This window comes from Protopterus annectens, chromosome 8.part1, assembly GCF_019279795.1.
Source record: "Protopterus annectens isolate FY-2018-M chromosome 8.part1, PAN1.0, whole genome shotgun sequence".
Taxonomy (NCBI): Eukaryota; Metazoa; Chordata; order Ceratodontiformes; family Protopteridae; genus Protopterus; species Protopterus annectens.
The window spans coordinates 400,975,544-400,994,728 of record NC_056742.1 but is presented as its reverse complement, the minus strand read 5'-3'; the positions used below and the strand labels follow the sequence as shown (position 1 = coordinate 400,994,728).

The 19,185-nt window shown below is 40.9% G+C and overlaps 1 protein-coding gene across 1 annotated transcript in view; it reads left to right on the top strand.

The window, feature by feature from the left end:
* Positions 1–16,963: 16,963 nt before the first annotated feature.
* CIAO2B (cytosolic iron-sulfur assembly component 2B) overlaps positions 16,964–19,185 on the top strand; it is a 241,424-nt gene continuing 239,202 nt past the window's right edge. Inside the window, exon 1 of the mRNA XM_044081967.1 lies at positions 16,964–17,156. Within this exon, the coding sequence (XP_043937902.1) occupies positions 17,030–17,156 (127 nt within the window). The 5' untranslated portion in view covers positions 16,964–17,029. The remainder of the gene's footprint in view (positions 17,157–19,185) is intronic.

The window sequence follows — 19,185 nt, the reverse complement described above, 5'->3', positions numbered from 1 at the left end:
GTACAAGTTTTCTGAAGGGTATGAAATCTGAAACTCAAATGTCTGCCATTATTTTCTAACTTCAATCTTTAATGACTTGCCACTAATTTGCCAGAAAAACACAATTTTATGAAAACGGACCAAAATGTGATGCAAAATACCTGTCAAAAAGGGACACCTTTTAATATTAACAGTTAACTTGAAGCAGCTAACAAAATAAGAGCATCCACATGCATTTCTGAAATAAAGGTAATCTATAAGTGATCATTACAGTTATATATAATTGTAAACCCTCCACATTTTCTTCCAAAATTGCCATTTTGGAGGAGGGATTATTAGGGAGAGCAACATTTTGAGCCAGAATTGGGGACAATTGAGATGTTTGGATATTCCTAATCTACAAAGTGATTTGCGTACCTCTCAACCTCTTAATGCAGGAAATCTGAACAAGGCCAAATATATTGGGGAACATACAAACACTACTAAAAATTGCTCTTGTATAAACGTAAAGACAGTCTTGCATTAGCATGCATTTTTCTGAAGGTTATGACATCTGAAACTCAATGTCTGTCATTTAATGGCTTCATTCCTAAATGATTTGCTAGAAAATCACAAATTTGAGAACAAACAAAAATAAGCAGCAAATATCTATTCATTCTGCAAAGATATGGACAACTGAGAGGTATAGTTCAACCGGGCTGTCTGAGCTTGCTACCCCCCCTCACAAAATCATGGTCAAATGGAGCCTCCCCCTGCAGCCATTCCAATGTCCCATTTATCATAAATACTAATGTGCATACTGCTTTACTTCTGCGATGATTTAGGATTTCATTTGAAAGTTTTATTTTGCATTTTACAGCACAAACCCTAATACATATCTGTTAAAGCAATGCAGTCTCACAATGAAAATAGACCAACATTAAAACTTCTCTGCTCTTGAAACCCGCATGCATTGAAACAGCACTGAAACCCACTTTACATTTTGCCAATGGCAAATATTAACTCTGGGCTGTCTACAAAATCATAGGCCCCTCGAACATAACATACACATGCTCTTCGATACACCTTCCTGACTGTATTACATTATATTCCTTGTACAATACAGTACAGTTGTTAGAGGGCATTTTAAATTTATTGTTTTGAACATTTTTCCAGTAAACAATGAAAGCATCCACTAATGACAAAACTGCCCAATTCAGAACATTTCCATCATAAAAAGTCTACTCAAGTCCACCAGTATCAGTAAAAAATATACACAATCTCTGAAGTAGTAAACTCCACATTGAAAAAAATTGTAACTAATAAAGAGGTTGCTGCTAGCAAACACTTTATATGTCATTGTTTAATCTACAAATAAAGTGCCTGTTACTCTTGAAGAATAAATTGCTTTTGTTGCATGCAATAAAAAAATGAAAAGCTAGTAATACCGCAATAGGGAATGGATAGCAAACTGTTAACAGGTTCATAGTTACTAGGTATCTTTGCCAAAAGACTGCAGCATCCACCCCCTTTACAACACAATACAGAATCAGCAATGCATTTACCTACTGTGGGAGTAGAACCCACAGCCTTCAGCATCTAAAGCAAGTACACTATCTGTTGTGCTATTAACAATGCGAGCAGACTAAACACAAGCAGCACTAAACTTTTGCTCCCCTGCAGCTCTCAGCTCCTTGTAAAATCTACTCGACACGCAGCTGTATCTCTGAACTTTTCAGCACAAGAAATCTGGAAAAAGCCAAAATTTATTGGGGGACAAAAGGCCAAAACCAGGGACACATTTTAAACATTGCTTGTATAATGTTTGAAAGTTGCTAGAATAAAATGCTGCGTTACCACCATACATTTCACTGCCACGTCTTGAACCCAGGGGACCCGTGCAAAACAGTCAGAGCAACATACCACTACGCCAAATAAACTGTTTTGTGAAAGAGGAAGACTGAAACTTAAATAGCTAACATTTAGTGAATTCAGTTCTCACCATAGCACAGCTGTCAGCCTCTTAGCACAAAAGACCTGAACAAAGCCAATAATGGGTGACTACTACAACCACCAAACATTCAGTGAATTCAGTTCTCACCATAGCTCTCAACCTCTTAGCAAATAACACCCGGACAAAGCCAGTAATGGGAGAATATAGCCCCCAAACATATTCAGTGAAATCAGTTCTTACCATAGCTCTCAACATTAGCAAAACCTGGATGAAGCCAATAAATACCTGAACAAAGCCAATACTGGGTGAATACAGCCCTCAAACATATTCAGTGAATTCAGTTCTTACCATAACTCTCAACCCTAGCACAAAACCTGGACGAAGCCAATAATGGCGGGCGGGGTACAGTCCCAAACACAGGGATACATTTCAAATATCCATCTTGTACACTTAGAAAATTGCTAGAATAAAAGCTTTTGTTAACATACACTTTCTGAAGAATATGAAGTCTGACAACTGTGTCCATTTTTTTTAACTTTTGTTAACCAGGAAAGTCTGACTTTGAAAAAAAAAAAAGCTAAGTTTTAGCAGAGGCCCAAGGAGAAACACTCCAGACAGCCAAGAATAAAACCAGAGAACATGTAGCTGTCAGGCAACAAGGACACAAATGCAGAAACCACAGATTTTATGAGGAACAGAAAAAGTATGAGGGAAAATCCTGCAACATTTTCACAAATGGTGGTGGGTAGGGAATTCAGGCTCTTGCCACTTGGGCCCAAGGTACAGGGTTCAAGCCTTATTCACTACCCACCACCATGTACACCTGGGGCATTTTACACACACACACACACACCTCTGAAAGTGCCCCATCTTCCTTCCGTTTCAGCTGCCGCTTGCTAAGTGTCCAGTCCCGCTCCCATCTTCCGTTTCACACACCTAAGTGTCAGGTCCCTCTCTCATTTTCTCTCATTTCTGAAAGTGCTGCCGCTTGCTAGGTCCCGCTCCCATCTTCTCTCTTTCTGAAAGTGCTGCCGCTTGCTAGGTCCTGCTCCCATCTTCTCTCGTCAGGTCCCGCTCCCATCTTCTCTCTTTCTGAAAGTGCTGCCGCTTGCTAGGTCCCGCTCCCATCTTCTCTCGTCAGGTCCCGCTCCCATCTTCTCTCTTTCTGAAAGTGCTGCCGCTTGCTAGGTCCCGCTCCCATCTTCTCTCGTCAGGTCCCGCTCCCATCTTCTCTCTTTCTGAAAGTGCTGCCGCTTGCTAGGTCCCGCCTGTGTGAGTTCCCACTCACAAACCTTAAACTGACAATGATGATGTCAGCACGCCTGCGACTGGACTATTTGGACTCCTTCTTAAAGGAGAATGTGCGTAAAAAAAAAAACTTTTTTTAATTATCTAGCCGTAGCCGATTCCAGGGGGGTGCAAGTGCACCCCCTTGCACCTGCCTGCGGGCGCCCTTGCCTGTCTGGGACACATATTCAGAGAGCTCCATCATGTCTCTCTTCATATAGTACAGTGAGGTACATCTTAGGTTGTTTACACTCATATGGACCATGACCATGCCATACTGGTACATGGGGTTTAAAGACCTAAGTGCATGCATGATCTGGCAAATCCTGGCTCCAGACAGACAGCTCATTGTGATCTTCTCCTTGTTTCATCTGGTAAGGGTGACATCATTATGTCTTACACTTGAATCCCCAATAACTAGAATGCTTCTCTGTGTGGTGTGTTGCTTATGGCCTTGGAAGCGGGGCTACTATGATTTTCAGAGTTATTTGTTGTGTGAGGTGCTGTCTTTTTTGAGTGTGTGTGGGACCACAAAGAGATGCTTTTAGGAGGTTGTGGAGTTTTGGGTATATTACAAGTGAGCACCTCTGTATATGTGGGTATATGTGTTTGTTGCTATGTAGTCACTGAAACTGCATTATAACATTTGTTATTCCAAATATTGCTTGCATTAAATATGATACCTTGGAGCTTTTCTCCTCAGGCATCCACTGAAAATGGTACCTGTGCCCAGTCAGACTTTCTCAGCAAACAAATGTCAATAAATAAATAAAATAGTTTAATGTGCTGCCGGATGAATTTTTACTAAATGTTAGTTTCAAGAGAAAGGGCGCCCACGATGGTGCAGCGGTTAGCATTGCCGCCTCACAGCAAGAGGTTCTCTGGTTCAATTCTCGACTGGGGTGCCTTCTGTGCGGAGTCTGCATGTCTTCCCTGTGGTCGCGTGGGTTTCCTCCAGGTGCTCTGGTTTCCTCCCACATCCCAAAGACATGCTGTAGGTGGATTGGACACTCTAAATTGGCCCTAGGTGTGAGTGTGTGCATGTGTGTGCCTTCTGTGGAAGGTTGGGCACTGGGCTGGCAACTTGACACTGTAAAACTCTACTGCCAATCATGAGCGGACAGGTGATCTGCTGTGGCAACCCTTAACTGGGAAAAAGCCGAAAGAAGAAGAAGAAGTTTGTTTCAAGAGAAAAGAAGTTTACTGTTTCTCATGCTAAGTCTGTTTCAATGTGAGAGTGTTTGTTTTGTTTAGAAAATAGCTCTCAGTGTTTTTTATATAAAATTTGAGATAAACATTTGAAATGAAATCCATATGTCTGTGATAGCTACACAAGTAAAGGAGAATATAACATATACACTGACAGGTTTGAACAGTGTTTACAGTAATTTGGGAGAGAGAGAGAGAGAGATACAAGTAATGGGATATTAGTAGGGCTGGCAGGGGCCTCTTCCATTACCAGGCACAGGGCTCCATTTGCTATGATCTGGCTCTTTTGACTCTGGAGGTGTATATTGAAACAATACCACTTTATTAGCCATTCAAGTAGGTCAGACATCAGACCTGCACTGAGTGATATCTGAGTGGATTGCTATTCTTGACGACAGAGAAGACATAGGGAGGTCTAAAATGAGGCATAGATGTAACACAAGCATGTACGTACCCCCCCAAAAAAAATAGTATGGTATATGCAGTAGTGTTTATGATTTTTACATGACTTGCAGGTTGTTGGAACAAATGCTGCTGCAGCATTTATATTGATTTGGTTCATAGGATCTCAGGATCATAGCAGATTATTAGGCTATCGACCTAGAGGTCATTTTAAGCCTAGCCATTTCAACCCAATGTAATACTGTAGAAGTACTAGTCAATAGCCAAGAATGTATTTAGTGAAGACTGTTCATGTCCATGAGGGTTGTGGGCACTATCCCTGGTAAGAATTTACTGTGCCCCATTCATTTGTCCAGGTTCCTCTTGAACAGTATCATAGAGGTGCTCTGTTTCACATGAATATAAATTGGTAGCCTGTTCCAAAGACATGGCAGTCACTGAGAGAAAAATGTATCCCTCCAGCATGCCCTATTTAAGTCACAACCTATATTTAAGTTCCTGGAATGGGAAGCCCTAGACCCATTTGATTTACAGATATGCAATAAGTTCATTAGGTATGGGTCTTGGGTTGCTCTGTAGGCCAGGCATAATTCTCCCCTAAGAAGTCTATATGATACGAAGTATAGTGTCAGGGACTTTAGTTGGTCCATGTAAGGCACATGCTGGAGGCCCTTAATCTTCTCTGTTAGAAAACTTTGAGGTCTCTCTAATTGCTGCAGGTGCTTAGTACAGTACATACTGAATAGGGTATTATACTCAGTTATGGGTCAGATAAGTGCCGAGTATAAGGGGGGTTATAACTTCTTTTTCTCTTGAGATGATGCCTTTACTAATCAAGTGAGATACATGAAAAGCTTTCCTTACAATGGTAGACACATGGCGATTGAACTTAAGGTCACAGTCAACCTGTGATCCCAGGTCCCTTACACCTTCATGGGTACTTAGGGTATTGTTGTTGATTTGATAGTGTGAAGGGGCATTGTTTGTGCCAAAAGGAATGATGATGCATTTCTTTGCATTCAGTTTGAGACCATAACTAATACACCAGTCATTGGTCTGTGTGAGACCCCCTGGAGTATACTGGCATAATTTGCGGATTCAGTGATTGCACCTAGTTTGCAGTCATCTGTAAACATGGTCAGCCACAACCCTTTAGTTTTGACTTGAATTTCTGAGAATTATATACCAAACAGTAGGGGGGCCAGCAGTGACCCTTGTGGCATCCCACTGGAAACAGGTCTGCTGGCTGATGTGGAGTCACCCATTTTGATAGTGTGCATCCGGTTTGTGAGGCAGTTGTCAACCCATCTTACAATGAAGGGGTTTACATTCAGTTTGCTAAGTTTATCGGTAATGCCTGAATGTGCGATTGTGTTGAAAGCCTTTGCTAAGTCAAGGTATGGTATGTGCACAGATTTGTGCTCATCAATGGCCTTGGTCACACCTTCAAAGAAATCCACCAGATTTAACAGGCAGGATATGCCCTTCATGAAGCCGAATTGGGTATGATCCAGGGTTTGGAGGTCACTTATGTCTTTATTTATGAGGTCCATGGCCTTACATATGAGGCTGGTCAGGCTTATGGGGCTGTAATTTCCTGGGTTTATTGCTAGGCCACCTTTGTGGAGGGGAGTAACTGCAGCTGTCCTCCATTCCACAGGAACAAAGCCTGTGGTTCGGCTATGATTGAAAATGGTACTTAGTGGTGATGCTAGTTCATGTTTTAGCCTGTTTAGAAGACAGTCTGGGATGTCATCTGGTCCCATAGAGGCCATGTTCTTTGCCTTGTACAGGGCTTTGAGGACCTGCTTTTCAGATATGTAAGGTGGGGGGAACTTTGGAGGAGGGTTTGTAATTTAGGAGGGAATAAGGGAGTGAAATTTTTGCCAAACCTATCTGCTAACAGGTTCATGATTTCTGTGGGGTCAGTCTATGTGATTCTGTTGGCCACCAGTTCTACACATGCTTGAGTCCTACCTTTTAGGTTACATATGGTTATTATTGGCAGTACTTGCAAGGTTTCTCTCAAAGGAGCCCTTAGAGGATTTGACAAGTTGTTTTATTTGCCTGTTAAGTCTGAAGAAGGTGCTTTTCTATTGTTGGGTCCTTGTCTTTGTTTTCTTGGACAGCAACATTTTGTGTTTATTGTAGAGCTTGATGCTGGAAGTCCACCATGGCAACTTGATTTTACTTGGGGGTCTGGGTTTTGATTCTATCTGGTACAGATGAGTTTATACACTTATGGAAGAGATTGTACAGAGCTTTACTGTAAGCTTCGGCATAGTTACCACTTTCAGCTTGGGCTGGGGCTTGGAATGCATTTATACCTTCACCTAGGAAGGTAGAGTTTGCCTTGGTGATGTTTTTTAGTCTGATTTCATCCTTTGTGATTCTGGTGTTAGTGTCAGTTCAAAGGTTCCAGCAGTGCACCTGTTTGACATGTTGGTGAGGACCAGATCTAGAATATTTGTTCCTCTTGTCAGGGTATGGAGAATTTGTTCCAGGGCATTTGAATTCACAAAGTCAAGGAACTTTTGTGCTAGCGAGTTTGGGCTAGAGTAGGTTTCCCAGTTGATTGTGGGGTAATTGAAATCCCCCATAACCAGTGTGTTCAGTAAAGTTTGAATTGTCTTCAGTTTGGTTAAGTAGGGTTCATGGGTGTTGTGACCCATGAAGGGGGAATCTATAACTGGCTAGGACTTGAATGGGGGTCTTACCCACCATAACCTGGACCTGGAGTAACTCCATGGAGTTGTCCAGTCTAACTAGACGGGAGGTGAATTTATCTCTAGTATAGACTGAAACATTGCCTCCTTTGTTTTTCACACATTCATTTTGTGGTCTAATGGTGTTGAAGGCATTGTAGCCTTGCAGGGCGGGTACTCTCTGAGGCCTTAAACCAGGTTTCTCTGACTGCACAGACATCTACAACATCCAGTGATAGAAGTGCTTCCAGGAAGTGCAGTTTTTTGTTTAAGCTCCTAGCATTTAGCAGCATGACCCTTATTTTGTTTGAATTGGTTAATTTAACATTGGTAATGTTGTTTTCAAAACCTTGTCTTAAAAAGGCACTATGTGGGAGGCAAGAGCCTTTGCCAGCAGCTGAAAGCCTAGGGGTGCCGGGTGCAACCAGTCTCTGGCAAAGCAGCGAGGTTTGTCGACCATGGCTTCCTATGCACACAGGAATTGGATCCTCTTGGAATGACAAAAAACTAAGACAATTATTGAAATCAATCATTTTTTTTGTTTATACTGTGGCATAATTCTACGTGAGGGTAGTATGCTGCTCAGGGCTAGGGACATACCTGCCTGGGACACATACTCAGAGAGTTTGACCATGTCTCTCTTCATATAGTCCAGTGAGGTACGTCTCAGGTCATTCACACAAACATGAACTATGACAGAATCATGACGGTACTTGTTGATGAGAGACCCGAGTGCATACATGACTTGGCAGCTGACCGTGACTTTCTCCTTGTCCAACCTGGTGAGTGGGACATCCATGTGTCTCACTATTGAGTCTCCAATGAACAGAAAACTTGTTTTTTGAGTGTTACGCTTTACGGGCTTGGTGAGTGAGACACTGGTGTTGCTATGTGTCATGGGTGCTATGTAGACTGTGTTAGCTGTAGCAGACTTGTGCTTTGGAGGTCTCTGGTGTTTTGGTAAGCTTTTCAAGAGAATCTCTGCATATGTGGATTTACCTGTTTTATGCATACTATGTGTATGAGTAGTGGTATGTGTATGAGTAGTAGTACTATGTGAATATGTAGTGGTGTGTGAGTTGACAACGTTCTCCGTGTTACTGTTCTGAGTGAGAGACAGCATGGATTCTAGATTCTTGGTGTATATACATCTCTCCCACTCTGTACTAGATTGCATTATTAGTAGAGGGTTGTTTGTGTACATGAGGCAATTGCTACACTGCCTCAGGAGACCCAAGTTAATAAGGTTGGCAGGAGAAATGAGGGTAGTTCAACTGTCTGTAATGCTAGGTTGAAGACTGTTGTCACTAGGGGTGGCTTTTCAGAAATGAGCTGGGCAAATGGATATTTTTGCCTAGGTTTTAAGGGAAAATGTGTTGAATTTAACAGTCTGCTTTAGTTCACAATTGTGCAGCAGTATGCAGTGCTGCCCAATGCACAAACAAGCAGAAACCTGCTCAGATGCAGGGCCTAAATACCAGAAGCTAAAACCTAAAAAATCTCATTGTACTGAAGAGTGAATTCATTCATTAATAGGGTTAGATTGTGTAATAAAATATGTATATGTCTAGATATGTTGTATATACCTAGGTGTGTTGCATTTCAGTAGTATATTTTTAGGTTCATAGGTAGGTACTAGGCTATTGGTCCTAGGGCCTATATAAGCCTAGCCAAATGGTACCCTGGCTTTTGCAACCCAAGAAAATGATTTTCCTGTGGCCCTGTCAAGCAGATCCACAGAAGTGATCCCTGGGGTGAATTTCCTATCTCCCATCCAGTCATCAAGATTTTTCTTGAAGAGTGCTAATGAGGAGCTTTGTTTGATATAGATAGGTAGTTTGTTCCAGAGTATGGGAAGTCTCTGGGACAGGAATCTATCCCTCCGGCATGTTTTGTTTATTGTGGTGACAAGGTTTAGGTCCATAGAGTGTGTAGCTTGGAGGGATTGGGATTTCTTTAAGTGGAGCATGTCCAACAGCTCTGGGTTTGACATAGCTTTGTATGTTAAGCAGAGATTGCCTCTGAGTAGGCGATATGCGACAGAGTAAAGCTGGAGTTTTTTGAGACGGTCTGCATAGGGCATCTGTTTGAGGATGGTAGTCCTCTTTGAGAGGTATTTCTGCGGCCTTTCCAGTTGTTGTAGATGTCTTGGGTGGTACATACCAAAAAGGGGCATTGTACTCTATAATGGGTCTAATGAGTGGTGAGTAGAGGGGAACAATGACCTCTTTTTTCCTGGATGAGAAACCTTTTGTGATGAGATGTGCCATGTAGAAGGATTTCCTGACTACTGTGGCAATGTGATTATCAAAGGAGAGACTACTGTCCACCTGTGTCCCAAGGTCTCTTTTCACACTTTCAGTGTTAAGTAGACTACCGCCTATGTGGCAGTTCATGGGTACAGAGTTTTTACCAAAAGGGATGACAATGCACTTTTTGGCATTGAGCTTGAGGCCATGGCTTTGACACCAGGCATCTGTCTCAGTGAAGACCTTTTGTAGGATGTCCACATCATTAGGAGTATTGATTATGGTTCCTAGTTTGCAGTCATCTGCGAACTTTGTTAGCCAAAGACCTTCTGTGTTAGCCTGTACTTCAGAGAAGTAGATACCAAACAGGAAAGGACCCAGGACTGAACCCTGTGGTACTCCACTTGTCACTGGTCTGAAGTTGGATTTAGAGTCTGCTACTTTCACAGTGTGGGTTCTGTCAGTGGGCCAGTTTGCAACCCATCTTGTGACATAGGGATTTATACCTAGTTTAGTGAGTTTATCTATTATTCCGGAGTGGGGGATGGTGTTGAAAACCTTGGCAAGATCTAGACAGGCTGTGTGAACCACCTTACCCTCATCTACAGCTTTGGTGACTGCTTCAAAGAAGTCTATCAGGTTTAGGAGAAATTATCTGCCTTTTACAAACCCAAACTGGATAGGGTCCAGAGTTTGGATATTACCAATGTCATTGTTTATAAGTTCCATGATGACACGTTCCATAGCCTTGCAGACCAGGCTCGTCAGGCTAATGGGGCAGTAGTTCCAGTGTCCTTGGTTGCCTCCCCTTTGTGGAGTGGGATAACCGTTGCTGTGCACCATTCAGTGGGTACATAGCCTGAGGTGAGACTATGATTGAACATGGTACTTAGGTGAGGTGCCAGTTTGTTCTGTAGTTCGTGTATAATGAAGTGAGATGTTGTCAGTCCCATGGATGCTGTGTTCTTGGCTTTGGAGAGTGTGTTTTTTACCTGTGCAGCCGTGATTACAGGAACTTTGCATTCTTCAGGTATAGAGATGGACCCTTTAGGGGGTGAGAGAGGGGTAAAGTTGGCACTGAACCTATCTGCCAGGATGTTAGCAATATCAGTTGGTTCTGTATATTTAGTGCCATTGTGCTGTAACTCAGAGCAGATCTGAGTGTTGCCATTGAGATTCTTGACATAGTTATAGAATGCTTTGTGGTTGTCTTTAGAATCAGTGGTGATTTTGTTTTCGTAACTAGCTTTGGAGGATTTTATGTGGGATCTCAGCTTCTTACTGAGGCTGACCACAGAGTTCCTCCAATCACGGGATTTTACTCTTTTTTGCAACAGTTTCTTCCTTCTGTTATAGAGTTTGTTTATGGCAGGGGACCACTAGATTGGCTTCCTTTTTTTAAAGGATAGCATCTTGGTTCTGTTAGGGATTGCATGATCCTTACACTCGTGTAAGTGCTTATAAAGTGCATTTGTATAGGATTCGGCAGTCATACCTGTATTGTCCGTCAGCATGGATGTTATGAAGTTTGCCACTTCTGTCTTAAGAAGCATGAAGTTGGCTTTGGAGAAATTGTTTATGGTGGTTTCCATAATGGGGGGTGGGGGTGGGATGTGGATGTCTAGGGTGATTAGCTTGTGGTCGGATCTGACCAACGAGGAATTGACCTCTGGTGTGGAACACCGGTTGCCCATGTTGGTAATGACCAGGTCTAGGATATTGCTGCCCTGGTGGGGGTGTGGATAAGTTGATCCAAGGCATTGGAATTTATGAATTCCAGAAAACGTTGAGCACAATAGTTGGTACATGAGTAGTTTTCCCAGTTAATAGTGGGATAGTTGAAATCGACCATTATTAGGGTGTTAGGTTGTATCCTAATATTTTCCAGTATATCAAGAAATGAGGAGTGGGAATCCTGGGGCATGTTGGGAGATCTGTAACAAGCTACAATTTGGATTGCAGTCTTGCCCAGAGTTAGTTGCACTTGGATAAACTCAGATGCGTTATGCTGAGCAACTAGCCTGGAGGTGTGGATATCCTTAATGAATATGGACACGCCTCCGCCTTTAGTGTTTCGGTCCAGGTTAGGTAGCCAAAAGGTGCGGTATAAATTATAGCCTGGTAATGCAGGGGTGCTCTCTGGAGCCTTGAACCAGGTCTCTGTCACTGCACAGATGTCAATGTTCTCCATTTTAAGGAGTGCCTTGAGTGAGTGCATTTTGAGGTTTAGACTTCAAGCATTAAGTAGCATTACCCTCAGATTTTGCTTGCTTGTACCTGTTACGGTGGTGAATTTGTCATTTGAACCTAGCCTAAAAAAGGCACTATAGGAGTGGCAAGAGCCTTAGCTAGTATCCGGAATCCCAAGGGCGACAGATGCAGACCATCTCTGGCAAAGCATTGTAGTTTGTCGATCATGTTATCCTAGGCAGACAGATACTGGATCCCCTTAGAATGACATCAGAAGCTTAGCCAATTGTTGAAGTCAATCATTTTGTCCTTGTACTGTGGCATCATTCTGGGTGATGGCAGGATGCTACTCAGGGCTAGGATCATACCTGCCTGGGCTACAAGATTGGACTGCTCCTCCATGTCTCTTTTCATGTAGTCCAGAGAGGTACGTCTCAGGTCATTCACACCAACATGCACAATGACAGAGTCATATTTCTACTTGTTGTGGAGTGACCTCAGTACATGCATTATGTGGCGGATCCTGGTACCTGACAGGCATCTGACAGTAACTTTCTCCTTGTTTAGCCTGGTGAGTGGAACATCAGTGTGCCTGACTATAGAGTCACCTATGACTAGAGTGTTGGGTATGTTGTTATGCCTTATGGGCTGTGGTTGAGTGGCACACTGAGTTTGTGGGCTATGTGTCATTTGGGTTGTGTTGGGGGGGTGGAGGTTGCTTGCGTTTCTGCTCTGGAGGTCCCTGTTGCTTGGGTAGATTTTTATTGACAGCCTCCGCAAATGTTGGTCTGTGTTTTGTGTTTCTATGTGTGTGTTTTGGTGGTGTAGGTTTTGAGGGACTATGTGATGAGTGTGGTGTGGTGCAAGTGTTTACCTTCTCCTCTTGACTGTCTAGTCCAGTCTTGAGTGAAGAGAGCTTTGCTTCCAATTTGGCTATATAAGTGCATCTCTCACAGGCTGTAGTGTTGGGTGGTAGGAGGAGAGGGTTGTCTGTGTACATGAGGCAATTTCTGCATTGCCCCAAGATGCTCTGATTCATCAGCTAGACAAGAGAACACACCGGGAGCTGACCCTTAGACATGCCTGGATAGGTGCTTATTTATTAAGTACTAAAAACTGTTTTCCTCTAGGCATGTAAGGAAAGTTGAGTGCTGTAGTAATTTGTAGCTTATTTAGTATTTACAATGAGTTCTGAACAAGTGCTGAGCTCAAAGAAACAGATTTGAGTGCTGAAACTCGAAAACTGACTAGTTTTAAGAAACAAAATTAAGCTAGAAGGCTTCCCTCCAACACAGAAAGGCTTGGGGGCTCAGAAGCTTTTGGAGTACCTTCACAGCCTCCACCAACTGCAAAAGGGGTTGACAGCTATCATCAGATCATATAGTCTGAGTTATTTGGAGTGATGATCAGAACCATCTTATCTTCAGCATCCATTATGTAGTCATTGTTGCATATTATTGTAATACAGTATTCTCTAAAAGATCAAATTATAAAGGATTTCAGTATTTAGTTAACATCTGTTATTCTGGCAGTTAGCAAAGAGGACTAAAGCATCTGCTGTTAATGAGCTGCTCCCTATGGCAAGGGTGCAGGATTTGAATCTTTCCATGATCATTTTCCTACTGTGTGACATCAAGCAAATCACTTAACAAGATAGTGCTGTGGAGCAACTGGGAATTTGTGATATGCTCCTTAATGATCTCCAGTACTGCATGCTTAGTAAGTATGAACCTGTTGCCATTGCTTGCCAGCCATTCCGTATTGCATAACTGATCAGTCCCAGGATGTTGTGGCAATATCACCAGCTTATCGATTTTTTAATGTAGCATAGGCAATTTATTCTTCAAGATCAGCAAATACTGCATTTGTAGATGAAGCACTAAAATGAAAAGCTGTTTGCCAATAGCACCCACTGCATTAGTAATAAATCTCTTTAATGTAAAATTATTCAGATGACTTTTACTTCTGCAGAGATTGTACATATTGACTGATATTGGTAGACTGTAATGACAGCAGTTTGAGTGGTCTTTTATGGTTGAAATGTTCTGAGATGGGTAATTTTGTCATTACTGGTTCATACATTTTTATTTAAAACTGCACATTTTAAAAACACTAACAAATGTTGCTGTATTAAACAATTAAAACAATTCAATGCAATTAGTAATCCTAAGGCAAACACTCCACCAGGCAGCAATGACACCAATGTAGTTCAGTCAATCTTTTATTTAGCGCTTTCATCAGGTAAAATGAATTCTTCAGAATACAACTCTCATCAGGCAGCTGATCGAGCTGCCTGATGAGAGTTGTATTCTGAAGAAGTCATTTTACCTGACAAAAGCGCTAAATAAAAGATTGACTGAACTACATTGGTATCATTGCTGCCTGGTGGAGTGTTTGCCTTGGGATTAATAGTTTTTCAGTGAACTTTCTTTAGTTAATTCAATACAATCAGGAAGGTGAGTCAAGGAACATATGCATTTATGCATAATTCTAAAAATGTGTGCATTGGGCCCATGGTTTGAAAATAGGTGTGGGTCCAAGGGGCACACCCTCAACTGGCCAGATGCATTTTTCAATGAATGTGAATTTCAATGCATTTTCGATGAATGTGAGGTTTCAAACATATTGACATTTACTCTGTTTTCAATGTGATATTGTGCAATAAAATTTTAAATTAAATCCAAATATTTGCAATCATTGTAAAAGTAAATAAGAAAACAGAATGCACATTGACTGGTTTAAAAAGTGTTTATGGTAAATGGGGAGAGACAGCCAAGTAATGGGATACTGCAATGGCTGCAAGTAGAGGTCCTGATCTACTACCGTATCTAGTGCCACATTTAACCATGATCTGGCTGTGGATCTGTCTGTGGTCTTTTAAGTTGGCATGGAGCTCACTAGTGTAACAGGAGACTGTCCCAAAAGGCATGACACTTGCAGCATATATACTGATGTCTCAAATTATATGTTTTGTCTTAAACTTTAACATGGTTTGCAACACTGTGGTTAGGACTTCTAACTAGACAGCTGAACAGTTCCTACATAGCTCTCAACCTTCTATCTCCAAAATGAGGAACACTACCTCTCATAATGTAGAACAAATGGGCAAAATGTAGAACACTTACTTACTTCGGCTAGGAAGCTTACTTATAAAAAGTTTTTTGATGGATTCATATAATTCAATTGTATTTATCAGAGGTATCAGTTAAAAAAAAAACCCTCCTAACACCGAATGTTTGACAAACTTTTTCAATGTGGAACTTCAAGGAACACAAATGTTTTAAGACCCAAAATGAAGAACCTTCCCCATAATGAGGTACACTGGAGAGATATGTGTTCCTATCGTGTCAAGGCATAACTCGACATGATAAAAGCTTTTGACAGAATTCCCCACTGAGGCATAGTAGAAAAGCTAAATAACCCCTTATGTTACCCTCTGGATTATCAAATGCCTCACAGATAGGATGTAGGAAATCAAAATAAGGGAAGCTGCCTTCACAAAGAGACCAGTCACTAGTAGAATTCCCCCAGGGTTTGTGCTGGGAGCTGTCCTGTTTGGCATCTACTTTTCTGAAGTAAAAGCCAGTACCAAAGGGGTCTGGCCTGATTAAGTTTATAGATGACTGCAAGCTAGATGCAATCATTGAAACCTCAAATAACTTTTGTCCCAAATAAATAACTTGTGCCAAAATCACAGACTGAAACAAAATGGCAAAAAAGTATTGTATCCTTTGGGAAGTCATCTACCCCAGGGAACTACCATATTGACAATATGGCCCTAAGAGTTAACCCAGTTGTTTTGGATTTGGGAACGCATGTGAACACTAACCTATCTTTTGGCCAACACATGTCCATAGTTTTAAGAAAGACCTTTTATATTGTACAGCTTATAAACAAAGGGGTTGTATTTAGATCTAGGGATGTCATTTGCCCCCTCCCCGTTTACTCAATCCTCATTCGAGTAGTCATTGAGTATAATGCTCCCTTTGGCATGTATCTGTCCAGACACATGCAACAACTGCAACGCCCACAGAAATATCTTACTAAAAGGTTACAAGACCTAAACAATATGTCCTACATGGACTGACTTAAAGCCCTGTCACTATGCTTGGTACCCTAAAAATTGCTAACAGTTGACCTGTGTCTGGCATACAAAGCATCCTCCAACCTAATACTGATGGATTTACTGCACATCAGCAAGTCAAATGGCATCAAAAGTACTTGGTCTAGGGATCTAACCTCTTCTGCAACATCAACATAATAGTTTGGAGGGATAGGCATATCTTGCAGAGAATACTGCTGCTCTGGAACAGACACCCAGTCCACATAAAGCAAAGCTCATCCCTGTCCATATTCAATTCCCAACTTGTCTCTATTGGAAGCGAGTAGAACTTTGTGCTGTTCAGTATTCAAAAATTAGGTGCCGAAATTTATACAGTTGGCTGGATGTACAATACATACTTTTCTAAAACCTTTACTTAAGTAAATTTTAATCATCCTGTGAACTTTCTAGTTGAAGTTGTTAGTAAAAACTGTTACATTTTGCCCATTTATTCCACATTATGAAAGGAGAGCTATGAAGAATGAAACATTCCTTCAGTTTTAATTAAATAAAACTGAAGTAGTTATTTGCATAGTTTTACAGTGCCAACGGGCCTAAATAAACATAATTACAGTTGTGCCCTATGGGCGTGACGCCTCTGGTACTGGTATTGAGCAAAAGACCCTAGTATTTGTTTAATATTTTCTGCCGGCGTATCCATAGCATTTTGTATAACTGTTTACTCAACCGTATGAACACTGACTTCGTGGCAAACGCTTTTTAGGTGGAACATGAAGATTTATTATGTTAAATATACGCTCAACATCTATAGCTCTCTGAGACAAACAGTATTAGAATATTGCAATAATTACGTTTTTCATTCTCACGGATTCTTATTAATTTACTACGCCAAAACGCACTATGTCTGATTCCATCAGGTACCCGTAGTTTTTTTGCACTTTCTTCAGCTTCGCCAATAGCGCTCTAGGTTAGTGGCTCAGCTGTGTTTATCGTCCGACGGTTCAATAGCAGGATGGTAGGTGCCAATCGTTTAGAGAATGCTAATCCGTTAATTTATCAGCGTACAGGAGAACGGCAACTCACAGCTCAGGAAGAAGATGAGGACGTTGCGGATAAGATCGATGATCGAGAGATATTTGATATCCTTTATGTTACTGTTATATTAAGTTGTAGTCTCTTCCTGGTGTAATTACGGTAGAGTTTAACTTAACTCCCTTCAGCAGTACAGCCTTGCACTTGGGTAGTAGTACAATGTGAACTTGCCTGTTATACAGAGATGGGTTGATGTCCGCTTAGACTTTTTTCAACAATTTTTGAATTGTGATTAGCGCCGTTTTAGTATACTTTTAAATAAATGTATATTTTTTTTACAAATACAATTTCCAAAAAAAAAAAGACTGCAGTATTTTTATTTTGTTGGTGGTACTTATGAACATTTTACTGTTCATGAGTAGTTCTTAAACTTGCGGTCCAAGAGACAACTGGAAAACGTAGTCTAGTTACCCCAGAACACTGGATACCTCTCATCTGTCTAGATTTTCGTCTGATGTTTATGGTCTCCCCTGTGTGTTTTTTCATTGAGCATTGAAGTCCGTAAGGAAGGACAGACATACGAGTTTCAGATTATATGCTTCAGAAAAATATATGCTAGCACAACACCTTTTATTCTTGAAACATTCTAAGCCCAGAAGATCATTATTGTGCCTCTGTCCCTTGATTTATTTTTGGATTTGACCAGATTTCTTGAGTTAACAAGTTGAGTGGTATGCTTTTCATCTGACTTGCTGAGGTTTGAAGGAATCAAACCACGGAGTACAGGAAGTGGTTTAATTAATAGCCTTAATCTTTTGCACTACCTGAATAAATTGCTTGAATGTTTAGTTATTATGTTTACTAGGTTGTCTGGTTGAGCCATGCTCTTGACTGAGATGTGCTTCATTTGGTGGGACATTCAACTTTCCTTTGAGAAAGTACTGCCCTTACATAAGAAGTTTAGTGAAATAAAATTAGTGTGCTGACTTTAACAGCATTATGAATGTGGTGTGTTCCATGCTTGAAGGTCTGTATGACTTGCAACTGTCGTCTTGAATACTCTTTTGTCTAACTTCACTTTTAAAATTTTCCTGTGGGTTGAATTGATAATGTATAACACATTCCTTAACAGCAGTGCCATACATTAGAGGAATTAAAGTTAAGATGTGAAATATTACATTTTTTTACTTTATCGGAGTAGTTGCACCACTGAATGCTAAGCTTTGTGTTTATGTATCAGCACATTGTGAGCTTATTAGCCGTTTTGGTGTCTGGGGGTGGGGGGGGTTCTTGCACCATTCTAAGGTTTTGTATATTAAGAGAGAGATTATGAAAACTTAGCAGGTTTTAAATAAACTTACTAAAATGGAATGACTGCGCAGAATAGATAACACATCTCTCTCCATGGAAAAGAATTTATAGAAGTATATGTGAAACTTTCTGATGAGTTTGAAATTTGAGTTAAACTATCTTATGGGTGCTGAAAAATTATACTCAATCAGTATATGAAAAATACTATGGCAAATTAAAGTTCTCTGTGAAGAAAGGTGTTCAGGTATATACTGTTTCTGGCAAATTTTTAAGTCCTTCATTATTTGGATTTGCACATTAAAGACATGTCATCTAGTTTTCAACCTTTGCTGTTAATTTAACAGTGGCATTTAAAAGTAGTGAAAAAGTGTTTGGAGTGACAGAAGTACGAGGTTTTCAGACATTTGAATGTGCTTATGATTATTTTAATATTATTCCTTGCTAGCAGTCACTTTGCATTTATTTTTCTGAAATCCACTTGAGGTGGAATGTGAGATTTAGTCTGTGAACAGGATTTGCAGACTTAATTGTGGTAATGTGTTCCTTGTTTATATAAAATGTGTGTGTGTGTGTGTGTGTGTGTGTGTGTGTGTGTGTGTGTGTGTGTGTGTGTGGTATGTATATAAACTTTGTGGAGTTTTAGGTTTTTAAAACTGGCTTGTGAATTCTACAGAAATTGTAACCCAGTCTTAACAAACTGTTTGATTGTGGTTGTTCATTCTTTTCTTGTCTTTGCAAGCTATCCTGATGAATTTATCATTGATCAGTGGTAATGTTTGCCTGACACTTTTTTTTTGCAGTGACTGTAGATCTTTCTTCTAGGCC